Consider the following 21,933-nt stretch of genomic DNA (forward strand, 5'->3'; position numbering starts at 1 on the left):
TTTTTTTTTGGTAGAATGTGATTGTCTAGGGCTATGAGATAAAATAGGCAATTGATGTGTTTCTTTTTGGAAATATTAGTATTGACTATTTCAAGTGTTAGAGAAGAAGGCTTGTATCTGATGGTTAAGGTGTAAAATTGGATTATTGGATTTATGAATAAGCATATTGCTTTATGATTGTGGCAGAATTTGGATGTTCTTTATTGCATGCTGCCTAGGAAAATTTGAAAATAAGTGTTTCAGAAGTAAATTTTAAAAACCTCTCCATGGACATATGAACCACCTGTGAAGTCACACGTATATGGTCGCAATGAGAACAGTTCGAAGGTTTAGAACACAGTCGGCACACATAAGGAGTTGTTTACTAGTCCCCCTTGGGCATTCACATCATTACTCCTATTAGATATGGGGACAGATAAAGATGACCAGGACCGGAGAGAGAATTTTAGGATCATGGACATTCACTTATCTATGACAAATGAAGCCTAGATTAATTATGATAAAACTATCCAACTTCTCCATTCCAACCAAAGCCTAGAGGGATTATGCTCAAACACAATCAGCACACATAAGAGAGGAGAGGGAGAGTGAGGGAAACCGGGGGGAGGGTGGGGCCTGAAAGATGAGCTATTTTAAAAGAGTTTTTATATGGTGCCTGACCATCAAAGTGGTACCACCCTTGATATTTGATCCAACAGCAACACACTTTTTAAGAGGCTGTTGTTGGATCAAATATCAACGATAGTACGTCCATCGTGCCACCTTCATGGGCCTTAACAGTCGGCCACCATATAATTTCTCATTTTAAAAAGTTCAGAATATTTGAACATTCCATTGGGTGGCCGTGGCCACCCCCACACTTGGAGAGGGGGAGCGGAGCACGCCCACGCTATATGTAGCCCCGCCCCTGGAGACACACATCTCATTGGAACTATATCTTCAACTATTGACCCTTATCAGGCCAATTTAGAACAAAATGAAATATCTACAATATCATTCAAAGCACTATTACATGGATTATACTTCTAGCATCTATAGTGTGAATCATAATATGGAAATGTCAAAGTAAAATATGCTATTAAGAATTTAATGCTAGAAAATAGAGATTTCCCCTATATTACAATTGTCATAATGTAATATCACACAATCTTTTCTAAGCTTATATATTATTTAATATCAGACTAGTCACTTTCCCAATAATGTCCTAGTTGGCCGCATCAATCATGGTCATGGGTAAACATTCCAAAGTTACACCCACCCAACATCAGCCTCCTAACAACCTGGAGGGTGCTAAGGGTGCAAAGGGTCAACAATGAGACTGACTTCTTACACAGTAATAGAAATATGGACAGATTATTAACTATATGTACTGTTCTCTTGCCCGTGTGGTATGAAACATGTCATGTTATACTTCAAAAGACTCAAACAATCTCAAACTATGTGTTTCGTTAAGTTCTCATCCACTCGGATTGCCTGCCTCATATATGATATCCCATCCCAATATATAAATAGCCCTACATTCATTTTGATCTCTTATGGAATTAGAGTGGGTTCTCACCTCTCCACAATTAGCCTAAACCAACTCAACGACGTTGGTCTTTCTGTACGAGTAGCAGACCAATCTTTTGATGATCGTTAGTTAATTAAGTAACAAATTGGCTAACTGTCCTAGTTTTATAACATTCATCATTATAAGCATGCAAATAACCAATAACAAAGGCATATGCCCATGTCTCAGTGGAAGTTGCTTTATGTTGGCGCAAGATTGTGTGTTCAAGTTCACTTACTTACCAAAAAATAACCAATGAAAATATATCACAGCTTAAGAAAAATGTAATCATATTTATTATTCTATACAAATTGAGAATTTATATGATGGGTGGCCGTGAAAACACGTGAAGTCTCAAAAAGTAGGTACGGCCCACTTTTTTGATGATCCAAACCGTTAATCTGTTTGGGCACAACGTAAATATGTTGTGCCCCAAAAATCATTTCCATTGAATGATCCTAACCCTCCGATATGAACTGATCTGAATATGGAGATTTCCAAAAACCATTTATGGAATCTTCTACAGATCGGAGGGTTAGGATCATCCTATGGAAATGATTTTTTGGGGCACAACCTATCTACGTTGTGCCCAAACAGATGAAAGGTTTGGATCTTCAAAAAAAAGTGGGCTGCACCTGTTTTCTGAGACTTCACGTGTTTTCACAGCCACCCATCATATAAATTCTCATACAAATTAACATATATTCAACACATCCATGTACAACTTATTGAAAGGTTGGATCAACTCATACGAGAGTTGTACAGGTTGCATTGAATAAAGATGCCAAGTGTATGAGAGTTGTGATTATCTATGACTGAATGGAGGTAAAAGTGCTGATGTTGAATGTGGAGAGTATGACTGACCTATGATGTTGTTGCAGGTATGCGATTGATGATCGAGGGTTTACTTTGAAATTGTGTTTGTGTGGAAGAAGTTTCATCAATGAGTAATTTTAAAATGTACCTTCGATTTGAGTCATTATCTTTCCTTTTTTGTGATAAGATCTATATTTATCATTTTGTTTATTCTTTGAATTTCATACATTTTTACTTTCATCGGCATATCCCGAAACTCTATTTTCTCCCTTTTCAAGGTAAATTAGCTTTGAAGATCACCTTCCTCTGACTTCTACACCTATGATAGAAAACCCATCAAACCATCTAATGTCATAGTGGTGAGGCCCTTGGATTCTTCGTTGATGGCCACCACATACAGGAATACAAAAATGAGTGTTTGAAAAGAAAAAAAATCCATGATGTGGAGATCTTTTGCCTTGTTGCCACTGGTCTCAACTAATCAACGACCAACATCTGTGAAAAACATGCTCACTTTAACCCATAAATAAATAAAACCTTTAACATGAAGGTAAAACAAGAGGGATTGAATGGTCATTGGCTAAGTTCTAGAACAAAATAGTTGTAGAAGTTGCGGGCATAGAGTTAGAAGATAAGAGAGGCCAAATGAATGGATTGTTTGGACTTGGTGGTTTTGAATTTTCTTGGAAGCATCATTTATTACTATTCATTCCAATCCCAATCGAGCATTTAGAAGATACAAGTGGTAAGAAAATACTCGGGAACAGGATGATGGTGTATGCCTTGCTCAACTAGTTCCGTGTTCTCTTTCTCTTGCTAATCTCCTCTCATGTACTCTGTCAAACCTCCCACAAGAGAGAGAGAGAGAGAGAGAGAGAGAGAGAGAGAGAGAGGAAAAGGCTCGGAAATGCTCTCATGGTTGACTTAGCTCAACTAGTCATGTTAATTCTTTCTCCAACCAAAGTCTCTTCTCATTCGATTTGTCAGATGAGAGAGAAAGAGAGGATATCAGTGTAAAGAAAAGACTAGGAAATGCTGAACTTTTCACCTATTTTCTCCTATCATTTAATTTTTCAGATGTGTGTGTGTGTGTGAGAGAGAGAGTTATGAGTTATCGGGTCTGTTACGCAAATTTGTATAAATCAGAGATAAAGACGTCTTGCTCCATTCAAATTGTATAGACTATAGAGAGTGAGTGAGATATAATTAGGAGTTATCGGGTCTGTTACGCAAATTTGTATAAATCATAGATAAAGACGTCTTGCTCCATTCAAATGGTATACGACCCGATGCCTTGTTTGGATTGCAAGAAAAGCATTTCTGATTGAATTTTTTTTTGCTTTTCATAATCCAAAACACTTGCATTGTTCGTTTAAGATTACGACGACCGAATGTAAGTGCCAAACTTAGGGCGATGATTTTTTTTCACCCCATGTAGGATTATGCGCCCCGTTTTCAAGTGATTTGACGTCAAAAGCGTCAAAGTCTGCCATAATTCACGCAAAAAGAGGGGCGCATAATCCTACACGGGGGCAAAAAATTCATCTCCCCAAACTTATTACTTGACTCAACCACGTTTAAGTTTTAGTCCAATAATTGGGTTGGGAACCACAATTCGTTGTCATTCTCAAACGAACATGGCCTACCCAATCTTAAACCATGTTTGTTTTGGATTGTTAGAACTCATTGAGTTAAAAACTGATTATTGGACTCAAATTTGAACTCATAATTACTCTCTAAATCCAAAACTAAAGGACCTTGGACGACAAATACCTTTTCTTCAAGGGCCTTGTTGGATTTATAAGTAAGTCCGTTACATTGCATTGCACTTGTTGGGATTTTTTAGTAATTGGGATGGGCTTCTTTAGCGTGGATTGACACATGATCCCTGTTTTAGGCCAAATTAGTAATCTATAGTATGTTTTCCCAAGTCAGTAACCACCATTAGGAGACAGTCCATGTAAATGAAAACGTTTTGACAAGCAACCATCCGTGAGAAATAGAGGCCTTGCTTGGCTTGCAAGGATTTTCTGGAAAAAAGTTTAGAAAGGAAAAACGCTTGAAGATTTCCTGCTCTTCCATTGCTTCAATACACATGAAAGAAAATTACTTAAACTAGTGTGGTTCAAGGTTTATTTAGACTGACCTACAACTAATGATGATTTCCCTCTAAATTAGTTATAACCATATAATTTTCCTCTAAATTATGGAAAGGAAAAAAAATCCTCCAAAGAGAAAAACCTTCCAATAATTCAATTAGGGCAAAAGAGTTTCGCCTTGTGGTTAGGTCAATCTCTATGCGTTTCCATGACTTTGTGCTAAGGTGGCTTTAGCCAAATGGTCCCTCGATGCGGTGGTGTGAGCGCCTAAGTCTTTAGGCTTATCGTAACAGAGCATTGCAGGACCTTGCCTCGCTTCAAGAAGGTTGGAGTTGTCTTGCGGGACTTTGGTCCCTACGTATCGGTTCAAGGCATAGATTTGTGCCTTGAATTGCAGAGTTGTGAGACTTGCAGGATTGGTGCAGGGTATCGTCATACCTCGTAGGCTACTATCGTGAAAATTTTCCAGTTGTGGGCCATAAGCAATTAATTTTTTTTACTTCGCACGGTGCCAAAACAAGATGAGACGGATCGCATCAAGATAAGACACGAAGTTGAAAGGACCACGTCATAAAAGATTGGAAGTCAGCGGCTAACTTGTAGGGGAAGTTGTGGGTGTAAAGCTAGAAGCTAAGAAGGGGAATTGTTTTGACGTGGTGGGTTTTGAATTTCCTAGAAACACCATTACTACTAGTCTACCACTCATTCCAATGCTAAGAAAGGAATTGTTTTGACGTGGTGGGTTTTGAATTTCTTAGAAACACCATTACTACTGGTCTACTACTCATTCCAATCCCAATAAAGCATTGAGAGAGAGAGAGAGAGAGAGAGAGAGAGAGAGAGAGAGAGAGAGATTTCACTACACTTAGGGGGGTTTAGTCGTGCGGGATTTAAATGTGCGGACATTAATGTGCGGACTTCTCCATATTGTCCATGACTCTTTGGGGACTTGGACTTTAATGTGCGGACACTTTGGACTTTGGGGACTCCAGCGGGACTTTTTAGAGTCATGCAGACATTGAAATCACCCGTTAGTCATCAACAATACATGAATTTGAAGTCCTTGACTTTTAATAATCTATTTTTACTACGATCCCATGGATTTGTGGGCCCTACTAAAATATCTAAGTAATATTATGCATTAGTGGGTCCTACAAAGTGCAAGGCCAAAGTAGTCATTTCACTTTGGACAGGGTCATAGGGTCACCTGTCTAAGCCAGTAATAAGTTAGTTGTTAGATTGATCTGAGCCGTCCACTTGATAGGGCTTGGTTTGGATCTCCTATAGCCCCAAAATCTGGCCAACTATACCGTCGATCTAAACCGCCCACTTAATAGGGCCTGCTCTGGATCTCCAATGGAGGCCACAAGAGACCCAAAGCAAGACTTATCAAATGGATAGCTGGATCATTCCAAGGTCGGATCTGAACCGCCCATTTAGGTAAGCATTTCTCCAAGATTTATGATTGAATGGTTAGAAAATTTTCATTGAAATAGTTGGTTGCACATTTACTTAGAAATAACGATTACAACGCAGTTGCACATAATTCGTCTGCATGAATAAATTGAAGAACAATATCCGATAAACAAAAAAATAAGTATCTTTTACCACATTTAACTCAACTCAACTCAACAAAAAAATAAGTATCTTTTACCACATTTAACATATAACAAAATTAAGAAAAATCACACTATCAATCCATAAAATCCAAAGCATCTTTTACCACATAATAATATTAAAAAAAGAAGAATTGCATAAACTGTCATATAAATCCAAAATATCGAATAAGTAACTTTCATCTCCACAAAATCGCAAAAAGACATCAGTCTAAATTAGTATCTTTCATCCCCGCAAAACCTAAAAAATATGTCAGTCTAAATAAGTAACTTTCATCCCCACAATATCACAAAACCACAAAAACAAATCAGTCTAGATAACCAATTTTCAACCCCACAATACCACAAAAAGATATCAATCTAAATTAGTAACTTTCATCCCCACAAAATCACAAAAAGATGTCAGTCTAAATAAGCAACTTTCTCCTCATGCTCCCAATTACTAGCTTTTATTTTCGCACTTCCAGAACAAAAAATCCCTGCGAGCCTCCACATCCATATCTACAAATTGCTCTTTGAATTCTGGGGTATTAAAGAACTCAGGGGCCCTATAACGAAGGTTGCGCTCTAGGTTTGGAGTCTCATTCAGTGCCTTTAGCCAATTGGCGTGGTTGGCATTTTTGGGATTAAGGTCCTTCATTTCTCTAACTAGCTCAGTAAATGATTCTACAAGCCCTTCATTGAGGCCTGTACCAAGTCGTGCCCTCTGACAAGATGAAGTGACCCCCTCATGGCTACTCTTTTGCTGCATTGAGGATGAGGTAGAATGACTAGGCGGCACATGTGAAGGTGCATCATCAGCAAAGGCATCTACCCCATTGCCTATATCATCATCCAACATAACATTAAAAAAGTCATCTCCCTCATTACCTATATTTATGCCAGTCTCTGAAACCTGTGCAGCGTATGAACTAACAGCGAATCCTTGGCCAATGATTGTCTTCAAGTCCTCAAACTCTTCAATTGTCTTTATTCTGTAGATGGCAGCCTCTGGGTGGGCCTACATCAAAGAAAGACAAAATTTGTTCTTAGTTACTATTTCCAGTAAAAAAAATACAACAATTATAAAATAAATTATTTTCTTAGCGCAATATAGGCATCCCAAACTTCTTCTGGGGCCGTAATTTTTTTACTAAATAGATCCCAACCAAATCCTGAATTGGACGCCATTAACTCTGCAATCGGTTTGTAAGTTCTTTTCCATACTCTGAGCTTATTCCTAACGTGGTCATATGTTTTGTTACATCGAAATTTTGAATTCAACATTGGCAAGACTTTAGTCGTGATGTGATTCTTGGAAAAAGACCCATCGGTTTGCCTTGCTCTATTATTGGCTTCATCCACCAATATCCTCAGTAGTTCTCGAGATTCCTGAATACTCCATTGCTCGTATGCACCCTTGGCTCTTCCTGGCTTTGACATCTACAAACAAATTGATATTTGTTAGAATCTTGAGAATATAATCTTTATAACAATTTATAGTTTCAACAAAAAAGATAAGTTGCCAATGCTGCCACTCTATGGTCAAATGCAGCACTTATCACATTAAATTAAGACAAACAATCAACTGCCCAGTACAGAATCTGATTGCGTGAACATTGGTGTGGTAGCTTTTATCTCTCTTTTCCTAGTGAAAGGTCATTGGTAATCAAATTCACAAACATAATGTCTTCTCTCTAGCTTATAGGGAGATGTTGTCTTCTCACTTGCAACTAACAAAATGAAAAAGCATTCATAATTGGCATGCCAATAGAGACAAACAAATTAATGTTTATTAGAATCTTGATAATTTGAAATTAGGAGGTTGCAAGAAACACATTCTACATGAGATAGAATTGACATGAGAAACTCATACTTGAGCTAATATGATGAGAAACACATTGCTAGAAATACATTCTACAAGAGATAGCATTGACATGAGAAACTCATATTTGAGCTAATATGATGAGAAACACATTGAAAGAAACACATTCTACTTGAGAAACTCAGAGTAGAGCTAATATGATCAACATATTGAAAAAAGCACATTCTACAAGAGATAGCATAGACATGAGAAACTCATTTGAGCTAATATGATGAGATACTAGGCATTGCAGCTTGCAACAAATACTCAAATGTTGTTAATCTAATGAGATACTCAAGTGACAGAAGTAATTGTGGCACAAATGCATATTCACAAAAAGATCTTCTTGCAAAGAAAATCATGGGGATGTTTTTGAGGATGTGCACATACGCGTATATTGAGCTATATACCATCTTACATCTGAGTGAAGACATGAGCAATAAGCTATATACCAAAACTCAGAGTAATAAACCATCTCTACATCTATGCACGCACCATGTTAAACAGTCCAACGGATGGATCAATGGTTACTTCTTTCATACATGATAGCCTTAAAACCATCACAAACAATCAAGTGGTCCTAACCATCTCATCAACATACCCTTTATTTATCTTTGCCCATTACCATGTTCATCAGTTCTTGCATACAGGTCGGGTTATGACCCATCCAAGAAGTGGCCCATCAATTAGCATGTGCAGTTGTTGGGTGATAGAGATGGTTCATATACTAAGTTTCCATGATAAGAAGTTATTCCCCATTTTATTGACATTTAAATGCAATAAAATGTTGTAAACATTTGAGAAATCCCAAGCTACCAGTTCTAGTGACAGAAGTAATTGCTGCAAAATGCACACTAAAAAACACATAGATGTCTGCTTGCAGTCCGGACTTAAAACATGTGTTTGCTACTGTATATAGGAATTGATGACTACTTTCAGTGCACATCCTAACCCATCCTAGTTAGTATGTAATTTAAGGAGTTCCAATCAACATGGTCTCGTAAAGGTCCAGCTTGCATAGGATGTCTGGTTCTCTTCCCTCTTTCTTGATCCTAAGTATTCGTTAGCTATGAAAACCCCTTGGGATGGAAAGTTGATAGTGACCAATACTCCATTAATCTCATGAGACTTCTCCATGTTCATACAATGGCTACTCACTGAGCTAGTTGGTCTATTATATATGGATACAAGCAAATTCAAGATCCAGAGATATAAAAAAATCCCTTCCTTCAGCACTCAAGATCCTGAGATTAAAACTGAACAGAAAGAATAAAAAAAGAGCAGAGCAGAAAGTTTAAAAACAACATAATAAATAGGAAAAACAAAGGCATGGTAAATCCCTCAAACCCAAGATTGCAAAAACAATAGGAGATGGAAGAAAGACAAAGAGCAGGGGGAGACCACAACAAATCCCTTTCTTCCTTTCTTTTTTCCATGACCAAGCTGTAAGATTAGGGTTCATGAGATTAGGAAGGAAAAACGAGAGAGAGAGAGAGAGAGAGAGAGAGAGAGAGAGAGAGAGAGAGAGAGAGAGAGGCAGATTAGCATACCCTGTTCTTGAGAGAGAGAGAGGGAGATTAAGGTTTATTCTTTTTACACACACACACACACAAAGAGAGAGAGAGAGAGAGAGAGAGAGAGAGAGAGAGAGAGAGAGAGAGGGTTCGTTCTTCTTTTTGGAGAGACGGGTTGTGCGAAAACGAAAACGTAAACGTGTGGACTTTCTAAAGTTTCACCTCGATGGGGTGAACATTATAAGCAAGGTTTTTACATATAACCCGTGACTTTAAGTTCGCGCAGCGGTGAAAGTTCATGTTTTGCCGAACTTTCCACTAAGGGCGCATTTGAGAGTTCGCTAAAAAAGGCACCTACGACTAACAGCGGATTCTTCAAATCCGCCAAAGATCGCTGAAATCCCTCCCGACTAACCCCCCCTTAAGGTCAATGCACGTGAAGCTTTGTGGAGCCCCAGTTCTTGCATGAAAACTTGGTGAGAGAAGATAGGTATATTACCTGTATTTTTCTAGTCATCCCAATCCGAGTGCGAGCATGCCTTGCACTTGCCAGTTGTAAGTGCTAAATGGGTCATTTCCCAAAGCTGACCCACTTAACATTTACGAGCATGCTACCATGTATGACTTGGTTTGGAATAATAATTAGAAATTACTCTTAGGGCCCATTTGGATACCTCCTATTTTGTCTTTTGATTTGAAATTGAGTTTTGAATACAAATTGAGTAGATCCGGCAGCTCATGTAGAGGGAGACAGAGAGGGAAGGGAGGGTGGGGGGGGCTGTACTTTCTTGTGGAGAGGAGCAAAGAGGGTGAAGGAAACTGCCATATATGTGGATTTCCAATTTCTTATTTCCACAGCAAATTTAGAAATCTGATTTTTTTCACTGTCAACTGCTGAGTTAGAAATCCAAGAATTTGATCCGATCCAAATTACAATGCAAAAAGGGCTGCAAATTAAATGTGAGAAATCCAAATCAAAATCTTCTCGGCATCCAAACGGGCTCTTAATTCTCAAATGGAATCATTTCATGGATTTTCTTTGAGCATCCATGTTTTCCCTACACATGATCCATGTGTTTCACTTCAGTGGCACATACCATACACGTACTTATACCTCTTAATCCAAGTAATCAACATGCCAAAGAAGCTATTTTGTAAATTAAAGGAATAATGTCACTTAACTAGGGGACTCAGCATGCCAGATCGGACCCAAAATTTTCCTTGTAATTGGGCTTGGATTGATTCGAGCATATTTGTTTTTGGACAAAATAAATGTTTTGGTCCGGCTATGCTAACCTTAACACCAAATATAATCTAGTACACGCAAAAGCACATATCAACAGAAACACTCTTGAGGCCTCGTTTGGATGTAAACCTAAATTGCAATTTGGGTGCAATATGAGACTTTTTAGATTGCAGTTTGCCTCTTAATTGTAATTTGGATGTGCACACAAATGCACTCTAAAGTATCCACACGCCTAGGCAATGTTTACTAAGGCCCTCTTCGTTTTCGGTTTTGAGAATTGATTTTGAGTTCATAACTGATTATAGGGCTCAAAATTAAATGCAATTTCAAGTGCAATTATCAGTTTTGGATTTAAAATCAAACTAGCACTGCTTTAATAAACTACCATCATGGTCAACGTAACAAAGTTACATTAGTACTACCATCATTCAACAAAGTAATATTAGTTTGGGATGTTGGTGTTGAAGGATAAATGATTAAATAACACCAACTCTAATAGCTTAAGCTTTTGAAGTAATTGGTCATTTCACATGGTATCAGAGGATCCAGAGCTATTGCCTCACGAGAGGTCCTGAGTTCTAAACCCAACAACTCCTTGATGTTAAAGATCCAAGAGCATGGCCAACCCAAAAGAGAGGCCACATGTGCTGTGTGTGTGATCGACCCAAAAAGATGGGGGGGGGGGGGGGGGGGGGGGGGGAGAGTGTTCCCAGGGGTGGGAGAGAGTGTTCGCAGTTGAAGTATAAGGGAATTTGCTTCATATCTAACAATATATCAATATTGTTAGATATGAAGCAAATTCTTATTTGAACACCTCCGGAAAAATATTTGCAATTGTTTGTGCTCCAACCTTCCACCCAAATTGCTCCTTATTTACAATTAAGATTCTTTTAGTATAATCTTATGTGAAAATGGACATTATTTGGAAATATATAATCATATTTAACTTAAAAAACTTTGGTATATAAGATTGTATGCAAATATTTTTCTGGAGGTGTTCAAAGAGGCATTAGAGCTCTTTTGTGAGCTGCCTCATGGTTTAATATATGCCATATATATCTAGCTCGTAGTCATGGAGTCAAGATGTGGTTTAATATATGCCATATCTAGCTCTTAGTCATGGAGTTTCCACATGTGAATCTTGACTCCATGACTACGAGCTAGATATATATGGCATATATTAAACCATGAGGCAGCTCACAAAAGAGCTCTAATGCCTCTTTGAACACCTCCAGAAAAATATTTGCATACAATCTTATATGCCAAAGTTTTTGCAAAATATTTGCATATAATCTTATGTACCAAACATTTTGCTATGTGAACCCGATTACTATTCCAAAAGGATCACGGTCTCAACTTCTCATCACTGTCCATCTTAAATTGGGCGTTTCAAGATTCACCTACACCAAGCTTTCACTTGGTTTTGACTTTTAAGTAGGGGGGGTGAGGTCAAGTGGGGCCACTTATCCTCCCTGGCGTCCGATTAAGTATACTATGCTATTCATAAATTATTGAGGGTGGCCTAAATCCAAGGTACGTGAAGCAAGACATGCATATTGGGTGGTATTTTGTAGGTAATGGTTTATTTAAGGATTAGTCAACACTGCTACGTACTATTCTGTTATCAGCCAGAAAAAGGGCAAAAAGTTAAGAAATTGCCGAATGAAATTTGGATAGAGACATAAGAGTCTCGTGACAGGGTCGGTGGTGTTGTGCAGAAGACGCGTTGGACTCAAAAGGAGATAGAAACGGAGAATTTAAGGCGTTTGGTTAGATTTGGAAAATAAAATCCCGACATACAAATACAGCTGTTTTGATGTATTGACTCTAATATTCTGTGTCTATGCGTTCCAGCTCCTTATGTCTCTTATTTAATTACAAGAGCTAGGGAACTCACCTCCCTCAATCTTATAAAATATGAGAATACCCCTGATTCCCATGCTCTAATTAATCAACTCATTACAACCTTATTTGGGAGATCGTAAAAATAGAGGAATGCTAAAGTGAAGGGTGCATTTATTATTTGCCTTCTTTTCTTCCTCGGGCCACTCCGTTGTAGTGTAAAAAGAGTAGTCATAAATACACAAGAGGGGGTGGCCCATGAGAGAAAAGGGAGTGAATATATCATTTCCCTTATTATTTCTTTACTTTTACATTTTCAATGCTGTTATAAATGCATGTTGGTGATGTGGATCTAAAGGGGTGCCCTTGCGGCTGGTTTTTGCTAGGGCACACTTCAGTTTAGCATTTATCATTCATAAAAAATATTAAGGATTTCTAGGTGTGTAATTAAGTAATAATTCAACTATGTGGACAAACCCTTACATGGGTTGCAGTTGTTTGGAGGTGATGGGTCACCTGCCAAGCGACTTACTGGAACATAATTAAGGGTATCAACGAATGGACTTAATCAAAATTTTGGTCGAAAAAATGAATAAGCATGATTATAATGTTAATTTCATATACTTTTCGCCCATGGCCTGGCCCGGCCCGATGTGACTGCTGCCCTCTGGCTGCTTGCGAAGATCCTATCTATAGATCATGTGCAATTTTCTAACAAAATATCCTAAAACACGGCTTTTGTTTAAAGTCTGATCTAGGGTTTAGAATTGGATCCATGGCTATCCCCCAGATCAATAGATCAGATTAATGTACATGTGCATCACACGGATAGGGGACCGTGATCATCCTTATGCATATGTATATCCACCTTGAATTAATTAATCCTCATGTTAAGTGCTAACCTCAACTAATTAATTAGTCAAATAATTAAAATGGGCGTCAAAGTATGAAAATATGTGTAAAATGATTGTAAAATTTCTTTTCCAATGCACCTTAACGGGGTGCCTTTAATTAGGGCACTTGTTATTAGAACCCTTAAATTATTACTTGCCAATTCTACTCCCTAATTCTGGGCATAAGTGGGCATCATTTTACTAGGATGAACAAATCCAATCAACTTCCAAGCTTTTATTGGGAACATATCAGCCAGCAAAATGTGTGAGGATATTTGAAAATAAAACAAGGGTGCCGATATCAAAACATAGCATGGCGAGAATTTAATAAACAGACCATTTTCGCATCCGTTTACCGGCGCCCTTTCAGCGATATGCTTGGCTATCGACACGTGAACACAGTGAGACTCCGTACGTCTTAAAGTACTCTGCATAGGGATTTGAAATTCCAGTTGGATATGACGATGTGTTTGTCTCACCGTAAGAAAGTCGGGGCGTAACTCATTGACTTCAGAGGCCTGTGAATTTATGTAAGGGTGCCGATATCAGTTTATTTTCCTTTTTTTGTTAAGAGGCACAGCGGTGGAGTACTTTCCGACACTGCCTTGTATTTTTAAATGGCTGAATCAAATGTTCTGAATTGGATTTTGGGTCTAGGGTTAAGGGTTTTAAACTTGGGTTCTTACAAGCAGAACATAATTGTTTTTTAGGGTTAGGTTTAACTGGTGCTTCATGAAATAAAAATGGTGTGTATTTGACTAAAATTCAAATTCTTAATCTAATGCACAGTGTTAGCAGTCTGTGTTCAATTGGTAGAACTTCAAACTATTTTTTTTTTTTTGATAACGTAGAATGTCCCCACCCCCTTCGGGAGTAGGACTAGTCCCTACGGATGCACGCAATCGCCCGTAAACCACGTGCATCGGGCAAGTCCGGGTGGGATTCGATCACTGGTCTCCAGGGAGCATACCCGAGACTTATGCCGAAGAGCCACACCCGTCCGGGCTTAACTTCAAACTATTTAATGCCCTATAAATCTATATGTTTTTATTGCAATTAACTATCTTATACAAGTACATTTCCATTACCATTAAATGCCTTATGTTTTTAATATTTGGATTTATTTTTCTCTCTTAAAAAATGTTAGGGGAGTGATAAATAGACTCCCCATGTGTCTTTCTCTCTCCTCTGGGTTAGAGAGAGAAAGAGGAGAGAGATAGGCACATGGGAGTCGATTTATCATTTTGGGGGGTCGATTTATCACTGCCCAAAATGTTATTGTAAATTTTTTTAAAATTAGTTTATTGTAAAATTTTCACTGTGCTTTGCAAATACATTCCTTTCTAGGGCACGTTATTTTCACTCACCATCACAAGAGATAAGATAGAAAGTGCATTTTATATTTTAGGTTTGTAGAAGTCAATTGTGAAGTCAGTCGTGCCTTAAAATGCATGGAAACTTCATGTGTTTTTTCTTTTACAAACCCTTTGAAATTTTGTCCTTTCTAATTTGACGTAGTGGTCGTTTTCCTTCTAATTGAAATTTGACAGACTTGGCATTCTTCGTGTGCATTTACATCATCTATGCAATAAAACATAACTTCTACTAATAATACTTCACAATAAACTGAAATTCCTTTTAATAATTGTATTTTTAAATAGCTTGCAACATACGCCACGTTACTAGTTGTAGCTTCGAGATGACATATGGTAGGCCCATAATTTAAACATAAATTCGAGTCCAATAATCAGTTTTGTACTTACAATCGGTTCTCAAAATCCAAAACAAACAGCACCTTATTGTTATCCCACCTTTGGTTGATGATGATAGTAGGAAGTAATTTCCCCTTCCAATATGGATATCAGAGCAAAAAAAAAGAAAAGAAGAAGATCAAATTGCATATTTCTTTCAAAGTCAAAAAAGGAGTAAATTGATTTATCTTGTTACGTTTATGGCTTACTAGGGGCTGGTTCGTTTAAGATTATGACAACCGATTGTGAGTGCTAAACCAATTATTGGACTCAAATTAAAAGGTAATTTTGAGTAGAGTAATCGGTTTGACACTCACAATCAGTTATTATAATCTTAAACGAACAAGCCCTAGATAATGAGGGGTCTTTGACATGATATAATCCTTAAACAAAGATATGTTTAAGGATCATCTTCCCTATTTCGATCATCCCTCCGTAGTTTAGTTTTGTTATTTTTGTTGTATCTTTTATTCTTCTTCCCTATTTCTTCTTTCTTGTTTTTGTTCTCCGGGTTGCCTCTTCTCGGGTGCTTCCTTGTCATTTAATACAAATTGCTATTTAAAAAAAAACAAAAAAAAACAAAGACATGTTTAACTAAAACTAAAGTTTTCTATAATGACCATGAAAATAAAACATATGAGGTGGCTGATTTCTCATGTAAAAGTCAGCTGTGAAATGGCTTACTTCGAATAAAAGAAAGAGGGATTTGCTAGGGACCATCACAGAAGGCATTTGAGGACAGGCTGTTGCATGAGTGCAGCCAGCTATGAATTAAATGAATAAGACAAAAATGGGCATATATGGCTGCTCTCCCATGCAACAGCGGGCCGGTGAAATGCCTTCTGCGATGGTCCCTAGCAAATCACAAAGAAAGATGATAAATGAATTCCATTTTTTAAGAGGAATGATAGTTACAAGGGCGCTCTTGCATAAAGGACCGGAAAAGGCCTTTGATTGGATCCAAGTCATTTTCTCAACCGATTTTAAAAGGTTACAGAAAATTATGTGAACCCAATCAAGGGCCCTTTTATGGCTCTTTATGCAAGGGCACCCTTGCACTATCATTCCTTTTTTCTTTCTTTCTTTTTTTATTTATTTATAGTGACTCTTTATTTTTATTTTCAGAGTCTATAGTTGGTCCTCGGACCAACCGACCAATCAGAAAAGTGGGAGTGCCAATATCAAATCCATACTAATAACAAGATCAGTATCTGGTCGGCTAACCCCATCATACCTACCCCAAAAAAAAAAGAAATAGGAAATGACCGCTGGGTTTTTACGGTGTGAGACGACAAACTACTTGGAAAGTCAATAACACGTGGTTGGAGACTTTGGATCTCATGTATTGTTCTCTCTCTCTCTCTCTCTCTCTCTCTCTCTCTCTCTCTCTCTCTCTCATCCCCTCGCCTATAAATTCGACGGTAGAGATTAGCTTGGAAAACACAACTTAACAGTTAACACAAATCAGACAGGTATACCGTATACCCAGCGAGGGAAGCGAGGGAAAACGACCCGTTTTTCCCTTCAAGCCTCAAAAACCAACTTCCTATTTTCATCGGGGTTTTTGTATCCAATATTCCACAACAAACCCATCTCTTCATTTGGGTCCTCTCTTTCTTCATTCATTCCCTCTCTCATTCCAACCTCTCTCTGGCATTCTCATCTTTGAGCTGATCTCGAGGACCCCTATAGAGGTATGCGCCATTTTAATTCATAACATGTTTTTTTTTATTTTTGTTTGCTTGTTATGTCATTTGGATTTTATTGAATTTGCTTACTTCTATGGAAGTGGGTTTTTTATGTTTCCTTATATTTTTATTTTTATTTTTATGCAGCTGAATGAAAATGGGTTTTGTGTATTCATTCAGATTTACCGAGTTTATGTCTTGTTGTGGAAATGGTTTTGTGTGGGATGTTAGAATTTTTTCTGGTTTGGTTTAAATGCATTTTGTGTTTCAAGATCATTTGCTGGTCATTTTTTGTTGCCTGCGACATTTAGATTAGTCTCTTAGTTCTTACTTCTTTCCTTAAAAATATTAATTTTGATATTTCATTTTTTGAATTTGTTGATGGAAGGGGGTTTGGTGATATTTCTCTGAATTTATGAGTGTATTTGGCGTGGCGAATATGTGTTCAACATATTTCTTTGGATTTATTATTTTTGTTTGAGTGAGTAGAAATAAGTTGTGTTTGAAGATCTTTCTTGGATCATTTTGTTGCCTCCATCATTTGTAATACGTTCTGAGATATTTTATTTCCTGATAATGTTTCACATTCATGTTTTTTAATTTTGGGTTTTCTGTGTTGAGGTTCATAACATTTTTTTTTCTGTTTATTTTTGTATTAGATGGTTTTGAAAGGTCTTGCCTGCATCATTTGAATTAGTTTCTGAGATCTTTTATTTCCTGATTTTGTTTCACATTCATGTTTTTTAATTTTGGGTCTTCTTGATTGAGGTTCATAACCCTCTTTCAATTTTCTGTCTGTTTTATTTTTGTATTTCATAGCTTTGAAAAGTCTGATTTGAATGCTGTTGTATATGTAGTAATCACTTTTAATGCAAGACATACCAAAATTTTTATACACTTTGTTGTCTTATCAGGAATTAGGAAATCTGTTTGACATTTCTGGCCTATCAAAACCCACAGATCTTTTTGGTAAAATCTCTAGTTTTTGTCAGCAAAAGTTCAAGAGAGAATCTCTCTTTGATAAAATGGGGATAACTTTCTCCTGTCCTGGAGCTGATTATGATGCTTTGGATGAGGAGTTTGAAGCTCTTATTGTGAGATCCATCAGTTTCAAGGGCGACGATGTGAAGACCGTGTATCGATCAGTAAGTTTCAATGGTCAAGGTACTGAACCCACCGTATTAGATCCTTTTGGGTCTGGAAAGATGATCATAGAAGGATCTTTGAGTTTTAAGCGAAGGGAGTTGGATCCCTTCCATTTGAAAACCATGATTTCCATAAAGACCCCTTCTTTGGCCAAGGAATGTGCAATGAGATCTGATAGCTTCAATGACCAACAAATTGGCAATCGGTTTAAGAGTTCAAACAGTTTAACTGAGAGGATCCCGGGGTCACCCACATTGGGCTTGAACAGCCCAAAACATGAAGCGGCAATTAAGTTGCAGAAAGTGTACAAAAGCTTTCGCACAAGACGAAAGCTTGCAGATTGCGCTGTTCTTGCAGAGGAGTGCTGGTATGTTTCTTTGGATCTCCTATTAAGATTTTTCTCCCTTATTTTGCTCTTCGACATTTTAAATGTTAAATTTTTAATGCCTATTGTAGGTGGAAGTTGTTAGATTTTGCAGCACTCAATCGAAGTTCGGTGTCATTTTTTGACATTGGTAAACCAGAATCAGCAATTTCTCGTTGGTCGAGGGCGAGAACCAGGGCTGCTAAGGTAACTAATCATGTGCTATGTCTGGATGAAATGTTAAAGAATTTGGCAAAAACTTGTTATCATATGTTTCTTATATTATGTCTAGGCTGTAAGCTTTTCTGCTTTTTATTGTAGGTTGGGAAAGGTTTATCCAAGGATGAGAAGGCTCGGAAACTTGCTTTACAGCATTGGCTCGAAGCGGTATGTCTTGAATATGAAGGCTTTAACATGCTTTTGTACATATTCATAAGTTTGTATTTGTTGGGATTGTGTCTCTTATCCCACTGGAGACAAGTGTGTCCCATCCTAGTTTGACTAAGATTTTATTTCCTCATGGGGATTTCCTTATTTGAATAAGAAACAAAGAGAGAGGAGCTTGTAGGGAAGCTTTGGTGTTTGACCCAGGCTATATAAGGTATTGTTATATATTATGCAAAGAGAGGAGAGACAGATTGAACGTGTGGGAAAAGGAAGGGGATTCAATTGGAAGTTGGATGCTCTTGGGTTTGATCTCCTGGGTTGTGAGTGTTGAGCGTGTAAGGATTGGGTTAAGGAATTGACGATTATCTCCTTGTAATCTCTTGCACTTGTTGGTCACGGTGAAAGATGGTCTCTCCCATGGATGTAGGCGATCTTGCCGAACCACGACTTGTGTCTTAATTGTGTGTGATTTGTAGTTTATTTACTGTTTCCAACTTGTAAGCATTGTCTAGATTGTGTTAGACTTGTCGATGTAGGTCATCTAAGTGTAATATTTTTTTCTTGTACACAGATTGATCCACGCCATCGATATGGGCATAATCTCCAGTTCTATTATGATAGTTGGCTCCAATGCGACAGCAGGCAGATGTTCTTCTATTGGTCAGTTTTGAAGAACACAATACCTATCAATACATTTTTAAAAAAAAGATTATGTATGTGTACTTGGAACTAGCCATTCAATTGAATCTTAAAATTTTAGACTCTTTTTTTTTTAAAGATGACAATTTTCATTGATACTAAGATTACATTGGGGACCAGAAGTCCCATCCTGTATTACAAAGTATCTGAAAGGCTGGTCAGGGCATACCATGGACCAGGAAACTTAAAAGCAGAAATTAATACAATACCCATAGCCTGTTTTTCTCCATTATACCAAGAACGAAAGAATACCAAGTGCGACCCAGAGAATTTCCATGGTACCATCGTCTTACACCATGCCTACCTTTACTCAATAATCTCCCCACCACAAAATACCAAAATTTCATCAGCCGTATTGAAATACTCCTCCCAAGGCTAAATATAGCAAAGCGGAAAAATCCTAACAAATAGCCACTCAAGGCGAAATACCATGGCCTCTCCAACCACTCAAGGCGAAAGGCTCATGGAAATGACTTTTGTATTTGTAGGTTGGATGTGGGAGAGGGGAAAGAGTTCAATCTCGATCAATGCCCTCGACCGAAGCTTCAACAACAGTGCATCAAATATCTCGGTCCGGTGAGTCACCTTTTGTAAGACCCATCTCCTTGTAGTATAAATTGGAAATGATTTGGTGGATGTAACTGTGACACAAATCAAGTCACTCGATATATTAAGGTTTTGTCCTTATAAACTACAACTTAGTGAAAAGTTTTGGCTCATATTGCAGAAAGAAAGAGAGGCGTATGAAGTTATTGTGGAGGATGGGAAGTTTCTCTACAAACAAAACAGAAGTCTCCTTGATACAACTGAAGAACCCAAAGATACTAAGTGGATCTTTGTTCTTAGCACTAGCAAGAACTTATACGTCGGGCAGGTGAATTTCTATTCCCCACAAAACCACACAAATATGTTTGCATTCTGTGTGAATTTACTTCATCTGTTTGCCTTCTTCATGCTTCAGAAACAAAAAGGGGTATTTCAACATTCAAGCTTTTTGGCTGGAGGAGCGACATCTGCCGCTGGGAGATTAGTCGTAGAAAATGGAATCCTAAAGGTATGACTTCCTAAGCCGATTTCTGCAGATTTTTATAGTTTTACGAGTATATGATTGATAATATGGATGCTTATTTCACATCTTTGAACAGGCTGTCTGGCCACACAGCGGGCATTATCGCCCAACCAAGGAAAATTTTCAGGACTTTGTTACCTTTCTCGAGGAAAGAAAAGTTGATCTCACTGATGTCAAGGTTAGAATATAAACATAGCTGCCTATAATTAATTTTTTTTGAAATGGTACATAGTTGCGTATAATTTCAAGGGCAAAAAAGGCACAAACTAATTCATTCCCTCTATTTCTGTCTCATTCAGAATAGTCCAACAGACGAGGCCGACGATTTTGAGAGCAAACATGGGGGTCTTAGAAGTAACATGTCTGAACTAGACTTGTGTCGAGAGATGACTGAGATGGAAACAAATAACACCAACAGGGAACAGGAACTTGAGTTAAAGCAACCTCCTAACATACAGACACATCTTTCTAACATTACAATACCAAAAAACATGAATTTGTTTGAGCATTCAGAGACAGAAGGTCGACCTATGGGAGGTCTAAGTCGCAACAGTTTCTCAACTGAATCTCAATCAGGTGGTGATGAAACAGTAGAAGAATCATCTAGTCGTGAACAACATTACATGTCCAATAAGCGGAATTTATTTGAGGATCAGGGTGATGCAGAAGAAGTTGTACCAGAAGAATCGATCCTCCGCAGGATCAATTCGAAGAAAGGAATGAAGTCTTATCAACTTGGAAGGCAGTTGTCTTTCAAATGGACAACGGGAGCTGGACCTCGAATCGGATGCGTGAGGGACTACCCTACAGAGCTTCAAAATCGTGCTTTAGAGCAAGTTAACTTGTCTCCAAGAAGTGCTGGGAACTCAAGAGCTTTCTCCCCTCGAAACATGTCAACGCCTAGTCCGAGGGGGTTGGTGTCTTCTTTGTTAAAAGAAACCAGTAGCAACAACAACCACTTTTAGATAAAATTGATCTTCTTTGATTCTCTTATTCTTTTGTATGAATAGTGAAGATAGATAATTTCATTGGCATTTGTTTTTGTAGATCCTTAGTGATTGTGGGCATGAAATTTGTAAAGTATTAGTAAAGTACATTTCATTTTATTGATTCAGTATTGAAATATCTGATGCATTTGTAAAATACCTAGTGATGTGGATGAAGACTTCCACTTTGTTCAAGGGCTTCATGGCCGATGATATGGGCAATAGGGTTCATATTACCCTGAAATGACTTCCTCCAATCTGAAGAAATGGACTCAAATTGCATTTGATTATGAGTCCAATAATCAGTTTTGGACTCAAAATCATTTCTTAAAATCTAAAACAACTCCGTTTGGTTGCCGGAATTTTTTTTGGTTCTTGGGACTTTTTTTTGGTCCCAGGAACCAAAATAACCCCGCACGAAACCC

General features: G+C 37.8%; 2 protein-coding genes across 2 annotated transcripts; one reads left to right on the plus strand and one right to left on the minus strand.

The window, feature by feature from the left end:
- Positions 1-6,522: 6,522 nt before the first annotated feature.
- On the minus strand, positions 6,523-7,502 carry LOC143859354 (uncharacterized protein At2g29880-like). The gene is made up of 2 exons (XM_077370078.1): positions 7,287-7,502; positions 6,523-7,080 (listed from the first exon to the last, which is right to left on the minus strand). The coding sequence occupies exons 1-2, from the start codon at positions 7,500-7,502 to the stop codon at positions 6,523-6,525; spliced, it is 774 nt and encodes a 257-aa protein (XP_077226193.1).
- A 9,125-nt stretch (positions 7,503-16,627) lies between these two features.
- On the plus strand, positions 16,628-21,626 carry LOC143860247 (calmodulin-binding family protein). The gene is made up of 10 exons (XM_077370815.1): positions 16,628-16,863; positions 17,772-18,370; positions 18,460-18,574; positions 18,689-18,754; positions 19,326-19,414; positions 19,942-20,029; positions 20,181-20,327; positions 20,415-20,507; positions 20,599-20,700; positions 20,822-21,626. The coding sequence occupies exons 2-10, from the start codon at positions 17,883-17,885 to the stop codon at positions 21,485-21,487; spliced, it is 1,854 nt and encodes a 617-aa protein (XP_077226930.1). The 5' UTR covers positions 16,628-16,863; positions 17,772-17,882; the 3' UTR covers positions 21,488-21,626.
- The last annotated feature ends 307 nt before the right edge of the window (positions 21,627-21,933 follow it).

This window comes from Tasmannia lanceolata, unplaced genomic scaffold, assembly GCF_043159265.1.
Source record: "Tasmannia lanceolata isolate RefF3 unplaced genomic scaffold, GAP_Taslan_0.1 ptg000003l, whole genome shotgun sequence".
Classification (NCBI taxonomy): domain Eukaryota; kingdom Viridiplantae; phylum Streptophyta; class Magnoliopsida; order Canellales; family Winteraceae; genus Tasmannia; species Tasmannia lanceolata.